Source organism: Dicentrarchus labrax, unplaced genomic scaffold, assembly GCF_905237075.1.
Source record: "Dicentrarchus labrax unplaced genomic scaffold, dlabrax2021, whole genome shotgun sequence".
Lineage (NCBI taxonomy): Eukaryota > Metazoa > Chordata > Actinopteri > Moronidae > Dicentrarchus > Dicentrarchus labrax.
This window is the reverse complement of record NW_026136706.1, coordinates 7505416-7518550: the sequence shown is the minus strand read 5'-3', so window position 1 is coordinate 7518550 and position 13135 is coordinate 7505416. Positions and strand designations below refer to the sequence as shown.

The 13135-nt window shown below is 38.8% G+C and overlaps 1 protein-coding gene across 1 annotated transcript in view; it reads left to right on the top strand.

Annotated features, from left to right (window-relative positions):
- Positions 1–20: 20 nt before the first annotated feature.
- Positions 21–13135, top strand: part of dnah7 (dynein, axonemal, heavy chain 7) — a 71286-nt gene continuing 58171 nt past the window's right edge. The window contains exons 1-19 of the mRNA XM_051405003.1: positions 21–386; positions 608–704; positions 799–980; positions 1201–1276; positions 1743–1923; positions 2085–2157; positions 2381–2506; positions 2949–3068; positions 4207–4390; positions 4515–4694; positions 5188–5460; positions 5551–5678; positions 5958–6036; positions 6343–6567; positions 6707–6853; positions 7277–7456; positions 8944–9084; positions 9185–9552; positions 11482–11668. Coding sequence (XP_051260963.1) covers positions 802–980; positions 1201–1276; positions 1743–1923; positions 2085–2157; positions 2381–2506; positions 2949–3068; positions 4207–4390; positions 4515–4694; positions 5188–5460; positions 5551–5678; positions 5958–6036; positions 6343–6567; positions 6707–6853; positions 7277–7456; positions 8944–9084; positions 9185–9552; positions 11482–11668 — 2847 coding nt within the window. The 5' untranslated portion in view covers positions 21–386; positions 608–704; positions 799–801. The remainder of the gene's footprint in view (positions 387–607; positions 705–798; positions 981–1200; positions 1277–1742; positions 1924–2084; positions 2158–2380; positions 2507–2948; positions 3069–4206; positions 4391–4514; positions 4695–5187; positions 5461–5550; positions 5679–5957; positions 6037–6342; positions 6568–6706; positions 6854–7276; positions 7457–8943; positions 9085–9184; positions 9553–11481; positions 11669–13135) is intronic.

Here is a 13135-nt window from a genome sequence, read left to right as displayed (position 1 = left end):
GCTAGGGGCGCTGAAACCATAATATTGAGACTCAAGGTATTTTACACAGCATCAAACACTGAAGCAACGTTATCACAGTCAATGTCTTGCTTCCGCTGTGCTACTATCGATGATCAAATCGTATTGGTTATTGATTAATGATGAAAATATCCAAAATTATCCGCAACTGCTGTTGGTGCCTAGGAGTTCACGCGAGTTCACCGTTGCTCCCTTAGCAACGGCCCCGGCAACAGCCCTAGCAACGGCCCTAGCAACGGCACAAGGGTTTCGTTAAAGAGCTAAGCGTTAGCTTTTGATATCTTTGCACAGGTAACGACATGAATCCAGCCAGGAAGAAAATTAATATTACTGACAGTCAAGGTTTCTTACAACCAAAGCCACCACGGGTAAGTTTAGAAAAAAACATTAAGTTAAGCATATTGTCGTTACAGGGGTTGAAACACGTCTATCAATGTTTGCCACTCAACGTCAGGCTGACTGCCAACGACTCCAAGCTAACTTTATTTCAGTTATCAGCCAATTAAGTTAATTATTATTAAGTTTTTAGAGTAACTTTTGAACTTATTTGTGAAAACGCCACCAAACTAATGTGACCTCCATTGTACAGGTGCACAGAAAACAGCCGTGGGTGGAAACAAAACCTTCATTTTCACTGCATCCCCCAGTCATGCAGAAACCTCAAGGAACTGAAGCAGCTGTGACAAGTGGGTTGATGTCCACATAATCTTAGATACTGCTGTATTTTGCTGTAAGTATTATGGTAATTCAGTTTGAACTGTTTTGCCACATGTGCTGCAGGTGATGGGCCGGTTGAAGGGGCAGACAGTAGACCCAGTAAAAGTTACGGGAGAGGTCAGACCCTCCACCAGAGCAGAAAGGGCAGTGCAGGTCGCTGGGATCTCCAAGCACAGCAGCAGTACCCGCACAGGACTCGGTAAAAATCGCAAGAGTCTCCGTGAAATTCTGGTTAAAGTAATGTGGTGAGTTGTACAGTTTTTTTTTCTAATTAGCTGTCTGTCATGACATTTCAGTGAATGTATCTATTCATCATTGTGTCCTTTTATATAGTTTGGAAGCACAGGTAAGACATGAAGAACTACCTACTGAACCACTTTAATGAAATTAGATGTCGAATTTTTGTTTGTCATGATGAAGATCATTTGTTGTGTTTCATTTTGCCCATTTCTTCTCACTTTTTAGCCAACTGGAGGAAGAGGATGGCACCTCTGCAATATGTGGCTCTCCCAAATTTACAACAAAGGATAACCATGAAATGGTGAAATGCAATACACACTTGATTCCGTAGATTATATATATTATATCACAGGCCCCCCTTTTACATAATCTTTTCAAGACACTTGATATGGTAGTCTTTTCATCACTGATTTGTGTTGTTGGTTGCAGTTGCTAGGTAGTCTGTGTTTATTTCTCAGTGCAGCCTTTATTCTTTACGTAAATATGTACTGTATATATATATATATATATATATATATATATATATTTGAAATTCTTGCCAGTACTAAGGTGTATGTGCAGTGGTTAAGTTGACAAAAACCATTCAAAGAAAATATAACTTCAGCTCAGGTACACAACATGGAAAATGAAGTCAGTGTTTGCCCGTGGAAAATGAATATTTACACACTGAATCTGCTCCACAAGTATGTCAATTTCATGTCAGGCATTGTTTGTTTAAGATGTCCTTACTGCTACTGAAAATTGTTTATTATATTTTGCCCCGGCAGAGATTTGACTACTACATCCAGAAAGGCATAGACCTGGAGAATGTGGCTCCTCTGGAGGACTCTTTGCTGGAGGAGATTCAGAATTTGGTCCCCCACCACCTAAAGAGCCTGAGTGCACCAATGGAGCTGCTGGTTAATGAAATAAAGGAGGACTACTTGTTCAACGTCAAGACAGCAATCTGTATTTGTTTTATTACACTAGATGCAAATATATAATCTACATGTATACATTGGCCTTTAAAATCCACACATCATAGCAGTGATGGATAACTTAAAATCAGTGGTTACAGAATGTGGTTATAAAATATTGTTTGTTTTAATATCTTGTGTTTGTGGTTGCAGTGGAATATACATTCAGAGATTCAAAGGAAAATGACGATGACAAAGTGAAAGATCTTCCCCCTCACAGACTTGAGTAAGTCGGCCGGACGTTATGTAGAATGTAGCATATTTATTTTGTGAGAAGTTTACAGTGCTTCGACGTACTCTGATGATCAGGCCACATACAGATTCCTAGTTTTCCATTATACAAAGAAAAGTTGAGTTTTAATAAGCCTTTAAAATTAGGAATCATATATTTTACCACAGTGAAAAATAACTGTGTTCTTCATAGTACCTCTGTTATTATTTACTGTTAGAGTGGAGGTAGTGCCAAAACCATGGAACCAAGCCTTTGTCCATGCGCAAAAGAGGATGAGAGATAAGCTTCACTCCGTCAACCCCACTATGCTGCAGGTGCTGTACCTTTGGCATGTCCGTTACAAGTAAGTATGCTATGACAGATTTTTTTGTTTTGTTAAAACTCCACCTTCAGTTCTTTGATTTTTACTATTTAAGATGAAATCGAAATAAAAATGTAGGTGTTGAGTGAGTTTTATAATTTTTGGTCAAATTGACCTTTTTAAAAATTCCAGGTAATTAAAGAATTTTATTTATCTTTTAATTTTTTTCTGAGAAAATTGCTTTTCTGATTAATATTTTTTATTTCATAATGTCTGATAAAAAAAAAAGCACAACATCTCATAAGCAGACAGTAGTATGTGACCCATATAGTGTGAAGAAGAACTTTTTATTACTAATCATGGCAGCCTATTCTTACATTTTTGGTGCTACTATTATTATCCCATGTCCCACACCACTGAAAATACAGTTGCTGTAGTCGACCCATGTTTTATCATCTTACCCTCCTGGGTGATCTGCTTGCAGAAATCTCCGTCTGGTAGATGTAGAGGAGTTCCGCAGCAGAGAGGAGTCCATGGAGCTCTCTGTGTTTCAGCAGATTGTCACCAGACATGTTGATAATGCCAGAAGAATCCTCCTCAGAATGTGAGTCCACATTATCACCTAACACCACGATACTTGTGCTCAGTTGAGTCAGAATTAAATTGGCTTGTTTTTGTGGATTTGATGTACAGATGTAATGAATGTAAATCGAACAGAGTTCAGCATCATTTCATCCTTGAAGATCAAAAGTCATCAATCATTTTCAAAATTGATGCATCATATTTCTGTAGTTGTTGTGAACAAATACATCTGCAAAATATTTCTCTAGTAACATGAAATTGTAAACATAGAAAGCTATTATATCAGTAAATACATCTTCTCTACAAGTCCATAAATCCTATATTTTAGTACTTGCAAATTTCCCGCTTATCAGTACTCCAGAAATTTAGACCTGAGGTCGTAAATCACAATAATATTCAGTATATCTAACCAACCTTATGAACTTATGCACTATACTGTATACACACCTTCATCAACACAAACTGACTCAGTGAAGTGGTGCCTCACTGCTTTTACTAAGAGTAAAAGCTACAGATAGCATGCCTCAAATATTCACCTAGTCATTCCTGTATAAACTGACAAATGGCTAACAGTGAGAGTAAAGCCAGATGTATGAGAATGTTACCAAATGTTATGCTAAGGTGTGCAGACATTACTTTGCTTTAGTAAAAACATTATACTTTTCACATTATACGTTCCTTAACATAAATGCGTTGCCAACTTTGCATCTGCATAGAAGATTGAATTGAAGCTCCCTTCACCTTTCAAAAGTTCACAAGGAGTTTTAGAGAAATAAAACCAAGTGCATAGTGCACATTGCACTGTGGGTAATTCAGGGGGCCAGTTTTAATTTTTTTTAAGAAACTTGAAATCAGCAGCCATTAAGGTCACAGCGGTGTGATTAGCGTGGCTCTGCAACATTAGTCAGGTGAATGAATTATGGTAATTTTGTGCAAAGAGACAGCATTACTCATTATACACTACTCAGTTCACCTCTAAACCAACAAGCCACTTATTACACCGGTCTCCTATACCCCAGTTCCCCCATTGGTATCATTAAAGCTTCAATTTATTGTTTCATTATTTGGCTATTTGCACCTGTGGGTTTGAGTTTTTTAAATGTATATTTGCACATTCCCTGAATATAATTTTTCAATTGTGATTTTGCTGTTTTCTACAGTTGGATTCCTGAAGTGCAAAATATTTACCACAATGGGTACAGGCGCAATCTGGTGCCGGACACCAGCAACATGCCCAAGCTACTGTCTTTCTTTAACTGTGCAGCTACACTGATGACCTCCCTGCTGCAGAACCTTGTAATAGACTCAATCACGGACTATACACACCTCATTTCCCCAGACCCGGTAGGAGAAAGTTTAAAGATATATTTTAGAAAACTGGGCTGGAAAAAAGTAATAGCTATAAATGTTTTTGACTTAGATGAACTGGTGAACACTTAAAGTTTCACTCTTTTTCTGCATTGTGTAGCGGTCAGAGCGAGCACACGAGCACCCAGGTTTTGTGCTGCATCTGATCCTGGAGGACAAGGAGATCAAGTTTGAGCCTGGCTTCAAATTGTATGAAGAGGCCATTCTTAATGTCTACGAGTTCATGCTCAGGTCTATAAGCATGATACCTCGTGTGGAAACCAAACTGTATCCTGAGTGGGTAAGTGGATGTGTGTGTGTGTGTGTGTGTGTGTGTGTGTGTTTGTGTTCTGCCATCATGAAGTTTATAATGTTCAATGTTATATATTATTACCTTTAATGAAGGTATGATGTGTTGCAGGGCTGTTATTAGACTGCTGTTATTAGACTGCTAGGTGTGCCTAATAGACTTAGTTGGAGGACACATGATGGCAACAGTAGAATTAGTTTTCCATACTATAATTTTCCTGTCAGTTAATGCAGATACTCAAGTTGTATTTGTTTATCTTTTACATAACCCTCAGTGTATTTCCGAGAAGTAAATAAAGGTTGAATGAATGAATGAATATTGAGGATGTTTTCTAATGCTGAAACTTATTGATATCATCCTAATATATGAACTCAGTAATGGTGCCTGAGTAATTGTACAGCGCTGTGTATATAATCTAAATCTTTGCTGTGGTTGGTAGGTTTTTCCTGTAATTTTCTGCTTGGGCTTATTCTTGTATTCCTAGCCAGGCTCCCAGTTTGGAAGCACCCTGAAGCCTGTCATCCTACCAGAGATCCTTGAGGCCCAGCAGGAGGAAGTGCGCAGGGTGTTCTGGGCTGAGTGTGTCAGGCCCAAAGAGTATGTCCACGAGTATGATAAGTACGCCACACTGGTATCCAGGCAGGCAGAGGAAGATCTGGAGCAGTTCCTCAGTGAGCAGCACTCCTTCCAGGAAATCATGGTAGAGGTGATACACTACCAGCAGCTTGCTGACCAGATCCAGTACACATCATGCAAGGTACTTGGCCGACTGTCAGTGCTTATTTAAAAGTTATTTCTTAAACGGTGTTACATAATTGTGTTACTGACTGAACACTTTGGGCTTTAGGTGGTACGTCTTGGCATGTTTGAGATTCAGTCCCATAAGATTATCCACTCTCTCGTGAAGCGTGCTGAAGAGCTACAGCAGAAACTAGTTGAACGGATGCTACAGGACCATCAGGAAATCAACAAGAAGTCAGTTGCCTTTTTCTCTCCACATCCACTAACATTTCAAAATGCAGCTGAAGAAGGAAAATCATAAAAAAAAAAAGGGAGGGGGGGGCAGGGATTAATGGCAATTTGACATACTGAGTGCCGGGTCCAGTCAAATGTACAGTGGTAACCTTTTTGATTTAGACCCAGTATTAGCTGCTGTATTGACTTCTATTCCAATTGTGCTTTTTAGCTCCAAGCTGTGCCATAATAAAATTGTAAGTCCTTTGTGTTGCTGAATTCATGCTTGTCTTCCCACAGGCTCAGTCATGAATTTGAGAAGATTGCAGAGAAGGCACTGAGTACGCCACCTGACACACAGAAACTGATGGAGCTCAAGGTAATTAGCCCGAATTCTTCTCACACACACCAGCTTGGTGAACTGTACTATGATCAAACTATCACACCTCTGTCCACAAAGCAGTTAGGCACAGCACATGCATATTACACAGTAAAGATCCAGTCAGTAATAATTTTTTTTTTGTTCCTGTGGTGTTGGGTGCTTCTTTTAAATGTGCTAACCTAAATGGGGATTCATATCACACTAGCTTTGGACAGTAACTGGACTGTGACAGTCAATCTAAACTATTTTTGCTATTATATTAAGTAGTATAACAGTTTCTTGTTGCCCTGTACCCCCATCCAGACTTTCATGAGTAAGGTGGAGACCATAGAGATGCCTCTGTTGGAGCAAAGATTGACAGACTCCAACAAACAGTTGTGTTTCCTCATGGACTTTGTCACCCTCTCACCATCGGACATGGAGCTCAACACACAGACCATCCAATGGTTTAATCGTATGCCATCCATCTTTACTGAACACCAGCAGATCGTTACTGAGAAGACCAACCAATATCAGAGTGGCCTTCAGGTCTGTGCTTCTACTCTATGTATCAGTCTATTGATCTGTTGACTGTAATCTGGATGTTTTTTTTGCAACAGAATTGTGGAACTAAATAGTTAATGTGAATGTAAAATGAAATATTGATTGCTTGAAAACAACATTGCAGTTGTGTCGTGATCACTTTGTGGAAGAGCTGGAGAGCTACAGCGTACAGGTGGAGGAGTTTACTACGTTTGGTGAGCTGTCAGATCTCAGCAAGTACTTGAAGAAATCCCAGGCCCTCAATGCTAAACTGGAATTAGCTATGGAAAAGGTACATGATGCTTTCAATGTTTTAAAATATAGGAGAGATATACAGAAGAAGTTTACTTTTACCTACATCCAAACCATGATATAACCTATTATAGCATAACGTGTCTTTGTTTATATCAGTACAATATTATATATTGAGGTTGTATGAATTGATGGTCATGGATAGACATGGTTGGAAGATATACATACATTGTACAGCATTGTATTTGAAGTTGAATTACAATATTTGCCAATTTTACCTCTAGAGGGCAGCATTGGCTGCAAAATGAACTCACAGGAGTTGTAAGAGGCTTTATCAGGTGTTTGTCATCCATACATTGACAGTCATCTACTTATCCATTGATCTCTTTTTTGTTTGTCTTTCTTTATTCCTCTATTCATTCCATCCGTCCATCCTTACTCCTCTTTCTACCACTCTGGAAAGATTGACGATTTCAATTTAGAGGAGGAGGCCTTCGGCTGGTCTGTTTCTCAGTACCCACAGCGTAAGAAGATCCAGGACAAGCTCATACCCTTCCTGCGCCTCTATGAAACAGCCAGTGATTTCCTAAACCAGTACGAACAGTGGCTCCATGGACCGCTTTCGGGTGTGAATCCAGACAAGGTACCAGCACATGGAAATTGAAAATCTGTATTCTTCGAAAGCTTTGAAAGCTCCCTCTCTATTTCCTAGCATAATATATAAAAATCTTCAGCTGTCAAGGTTTCCTTCACAATAATGCTACAGGATTTTAAAAGCTGGCTCTCCTGCACCCTGTCACACACACACACACACACACACACACACACACACACACACACACACACACACACACACACACACACATTTATGGATTTTAGTCTTCAAACATACTGTATAAATAAGTTGTAGGACATATCAATCTTTTTCCGCTTTAATTTGCAGTGTTCTCCTGGTATTTTTGTGAAATCTCTTGTTAGAGACATGTGTATGTGTGAACGAAAGGTCACACACACACACTGACCCTGCCCCAGTGTCCTGCTCCCCACTGTTTGATTGACATCTCTGTCTATGACTATACTGATGCGTATTGCTGCCATTTTGTCCTCTGATGGCATCACTGCTAGACAAAGTGAGTTTTTTGTATAGCCTTTTTCTATAACAAGGCAATGAAAATCATCATTCAGAGCTTTATATACAGAACATAAACATTAATTTAAACAGACATAAAAACGCATCAAGACAAGAAGAAAGAAGAAAGAAACACAAGGTGGAAAAAAAGACACAATTAATATTTTAAAAGAAAGAGTAAATAAAATAGAAAAAAAGTGAATGTAACAGATAAAACAGGCATAAAATCACAGTGGACTCACAGTGCAGTATATAACGGCACACCACCAACCCACCCAAAATCACACTTGTTTTCACTTGACTGATTAGACCTCCTTAAAGCTACGCTGCATACAAACCTTAGTTTTATGGTTAATGTCTTTTGCTGTCAGCATTAACTGCATTTTAAAGACTAAGCACTTCCTCCATTTTCATATGCAGCTGTTAAAACTACTCCTATAACTGTATTTCACCCTAGCAACCACTTAGTACTTCCTAGCAACCACCCTGAATCAACACAGCAACCACCCATTCATTTTGGCAACACCATTGTGAGTATGTAAAACACCATAGCAACCACCTACCAACCACCTGGCAAGCACCCCAAGCGTCCTACTCAGCACCAATGGAAATATTTCCAGTCACCTCCAATCCCCTAAACATGCCCTGCCTACAACTCTCCAACTCCTTCCTGCACCATTTTGTATTAGAACCATACTTTCTATAAATTCTTTGGTGCTGATGTTTAAGATGCCTCAGTTATCGAGCAAAATGGTTACTTAAATAAGTATACTTCTAGAACTATTTCTATGAAATAAGAGTGACTGAAAGGATGAGAAGATGATTTATATGTATAAGGCTGTGAGTTACTGTAGCATATAAGCATAAAAAATAATAGAGTCATGATGCACAAACTGTTTTTGGTGTTAGAAACTGTTTTATTATCTTGGCTATTCTTATAATATAGTAATTCTATTTTTTTTCCCCCTGTGTCTTTGTAACGCAAAACCTCGCCCATGAAGGTAGAAGGGGATGTTGGCAACTACTGGCGCACTCTGTACAAGTTGGAGAAAGCCTTCAGCGATGTACCCAAAGCACTGAACATAGCCACCGCTATGAAGACTAAGGTGGAGGACTTCAAGGAGCACATTCCTTTGGTTCAGGTAAAACCCTGACATAAAGATTTAATATTCACAATATCTATAAATTTAAATTTCTTTCCACTAGATTATTTAAGCCTCTTTTTGTACTACTCCTTCATAGGTACTGTGCAACCCAGGCTTGCGTGACCGCCACTGGGATGCCATGTCTGAGGTGGCTGGCGTCTCCCTGCAGCCAGCTGATGACCAGGCCTGTGTAGCTCACTTCGTATCCCTGCGCATAGAAGAGCACCTGGGCAGCTTTGAGGGTATCAGTGAGGCGGCCAGCAAGGAGTACTCCTTAGAGAAAGCCATGGAGAAGATGGCCAGTGAGTGGGGTGACATGGAGTTCAGCCTCCTGGCCTACAGAGAGACGGGCACCTCCATCCTGTCATCTGTGGATGAAGTGCAGATGCTTTTGGACGATCACATTGTGAAGACTCAAACCATGAGGGGCTCACCATTCATTAAGCCTTTTGAGGTGGAGATACGGTAAGTTCTAAGAAGATTTGTCTGGTGCAGTTGGCTAAAACTGCCCCAGCATAATGAATTCACTCAATGTTCAGGCAGTTATATATGTTTTTTTGTAATTGTTGTGGGCAAAAATCCTTGATTATGAGGCACGTTTTCTTAAAAAACGCGATGGAAAATATATATATATATTTATATATATAATATATATTTATGCAATTTTATGCGATGAAATTGCAAAAATTGCCGGAACTTGCAAAAAAGAGCAAAAAAAGTGATTCCCCCAACACCCTGTTCTCACGAGGCTATTACCTTAATGTAAAGAGTAATTTCTTATTACTTCCTATGATAAGCAAGCATACTACATCACAGAAAGTGCTGGGAATATTTAAGTTCTCATCTTGTTTTATTTCAGACCTTAATAAACACATGGCTCAAACTTACAAAACATTGATGAGTCAAACAAGTTCTGTAGCTTTACAAAAAGAATATGCTACAACTTCTGTTTTACAGAGGTAGCTATACAAAACAGACATCTTCTGTTAAAATAAGTGCTTCCAATGCACAAAGTGCAATCTCTTACTGTAACGTAAATTTACTTACTACTAATAAACTTACAACTGTAAGGTTTTTGAAACTAGTATGATTTAACCCACTGGTAACAAAAAAGTGCAATCTTACAACTGTAAAGTTGCATCAACTCCTGAATGAAACTACAACAGTCCAATGTGAAAATCAAAACTATAACTATAGAATTACGTCACTTCATAACGTTCCCATGGCAACAGGGGAAAATGGCTGTTCTTGTGTGAAGTAAACGCAACATTTTTCAACTTTCTTCAAAGATATATGTGACTTTTTTGCAACGAAAATGCAGGGATTATGAAATCATGCAAGAATTTATGCAGCGAAAGTGCGGCGTATTTGAAAAAATGCAGCCCCCGAATAAATATGCGGACTTTGGCTGATTATGCATTGAATTAGATGATCGCATAATCGCGTTTTTCTGGAGGGACTGTATATTGTCCCTATTTGTGGTGGATAATATTTCTGTGTTTGGTGAAACATTTCTTTATGAATATTTTAAAGTATTAAATCCATACAAAAACCTTTACTGACTTAGATATTTCTAAAGAGTTCTTTAATATTCTGTCCCACTCTGCAGAGGTGAGTGACACAGCTAAGTCTTGCTCCTAATGGGTCTGAGCTGGAGCATTGGAATTTGTAGCATAGTGAATCAGCAGCCTATACAGAGCTGATACCGCTATGTGAAGACCTGAATTGTTTGTCTGTGTCAAAAAATTGTAGTTAAAATATTCTTTGTGAAACTTGGAAAACAGCGGTTTCAGTTGAGCACACTGTATAATTCATTCATTAATATTCAGTTTTTATATGCCTCTCAGTTCAGCAAATGAGAAAATTTCCCCCATCCTCTGTAATTTGTGAGATTATTGCAATATTATGTTGCTGCCAGGCACAGTTTGACACATGATTCCCTGCAGCTTTAAAAAATGTATTGTGCCATATTTGGCAGGATGCTAAAGCAGCTATTGCAAGTTGCAAGTTTTTTATGAACTTTTTTGTAATATCACACGGCAACTTTATAATGCCATTATGTAGCTTTGTGGGTGGGAGGAGGATATCACAGTGAGGATATGGAAAGTACACTGTACCATTTACTCCCAGAGGCAACTACCTTTTTATACTGAGTGTACTAAGTACAGATCACAGGATATCTGGCATAAAATGCAAGATAGTATTAATTTGCATCTTTTACCTTGGCTCTGTGATCATTTTTAACGATTCATTGTAGGTTCCCAAAAAAGACCCTGGTTCCTTTTTCGGGTCACACATACCCTGTTATCTCCAATACACACAATCAACTGAACGCAATGATCTTTAATTGTGTGCCCCACCTTACTTACTGTATTACCTCATTTTCTCCTGTAGGGAATGGGAGGGCAAGTTGCTGCTCCTCCAAGAGATCCTGGATGAATGGTTAAAGGTGCAGTCCACTTGGCTTTACCTTGAGCCAATATTCAGTTCCCCAGATATAATGACTCAGATGCCTGAAGAGGGACGCCGTTTCACAACTGTTGACAAAACCTGGAGGGACACCATGAAACAAGTTTCCCTGGTAAGTTGATTTAATTTTGTTTTGTTAAGATTTAATTATTGCAGCAGGATGTGGTAACGATTAGAAAGACCATCTTTAATACAAGGAGTTCTCTCTGTGGAAAAGATTAGTTTCTTCTTAGATGGATCAATACACTATATAATCCCTATCCAAAACGAACAATCTGGAATAGGATCTGTTTACCACGATAGATGGTATGATAGGAGCATTGTATTAAGTTACTGACAGTACCACAGAAATAACTGTAAGGGACACTACAGTATAGAAAACAATTGTGTCAAAAATTACCATACAATAGCAACGGGTTTGCAATAAAGTACATCTAGTGCAGTTGAAGACAAATAAACATTACAGTAACACATGTGAACAACTCAATAAAAACTCATCCCTTAATTTCTGTGCAGAAAGACATTTACTTTTGAGAGAAGAGTACTGAACTGGTCCTCTCCTATTGGCTAACCTTTTGTTCCAGCAACCTCTCTATACAGTGCAACTGGTAGTGAAATGACTTGGCTCCAAAGCACAGCAAGTAGGTGGTGGCAGCTGTCCTGACTAAAAGTTAATGTTCAAAGAAAAAAGTAACATCTATGATTGTTGGAGTGGGTGATACATCAGTGTTTTGTGGTGTGTGTGACCCTGTTACCATTACAGAGACAGCTTGTCACTCATGAAGTAAATGGATAAATACTCTTGTTAAATAAACACAAAAGGTCTAAATCATCAACTCATCAACTCAAATCAAATCATGTTAACAGTCACAGAATGGATAGAGGAGCACATAGTGACATAGTTCCTCCAAATCCAGTCAGCCAATTAAATCCTGGTGGAATAGGAACACATTCAACCATCCTATTGACGCACTGACCGTACAGAGTCATTTCCTACAGAATGGTTGCTTTATTTTAATCATTTCTGTTAAACTGGAGTGATAATGATCGTCATTAATTACGCCACAAATTTCAGTCATCTGGGTAATAAGGTAACACTAAAAAGGACTCTCTATTCCCCTCAATTTCTTTTTTTCATGACTTGTAACACAATCAGGATATCCAGATTTGGATTTGAATATGCAGTTCAAGCCACAGGACGGCTTGAACTGCATATTCAAATCCAAATTTGTCATGTCATACACAGTTCAAGCCTGGTATATTACTAGTCATTGTATTCATTTAAATATAAGTTGTCTGCTATAATCAGACAACATTCCTCACAAAGCCTTGACTTGTATGACTCCATAAAACATGACCAATTGAGGTGAAACAAACATAAACACACAAACATGCACAGTAGTGAGAGTGACAACAGAGAGTGAAAATTAAATATAGAGGAAAACGAGAGGCACACCACAGTAGAAGCAGAAAGAAGTATTCAGACTGAGATAGGGAGGGAAATATAGTGCAGACAGGAGGGAATCGGTAGGAATAGGATAGAGAGCAGGACAGAAACAACAGAATGAGGATAGAAAGT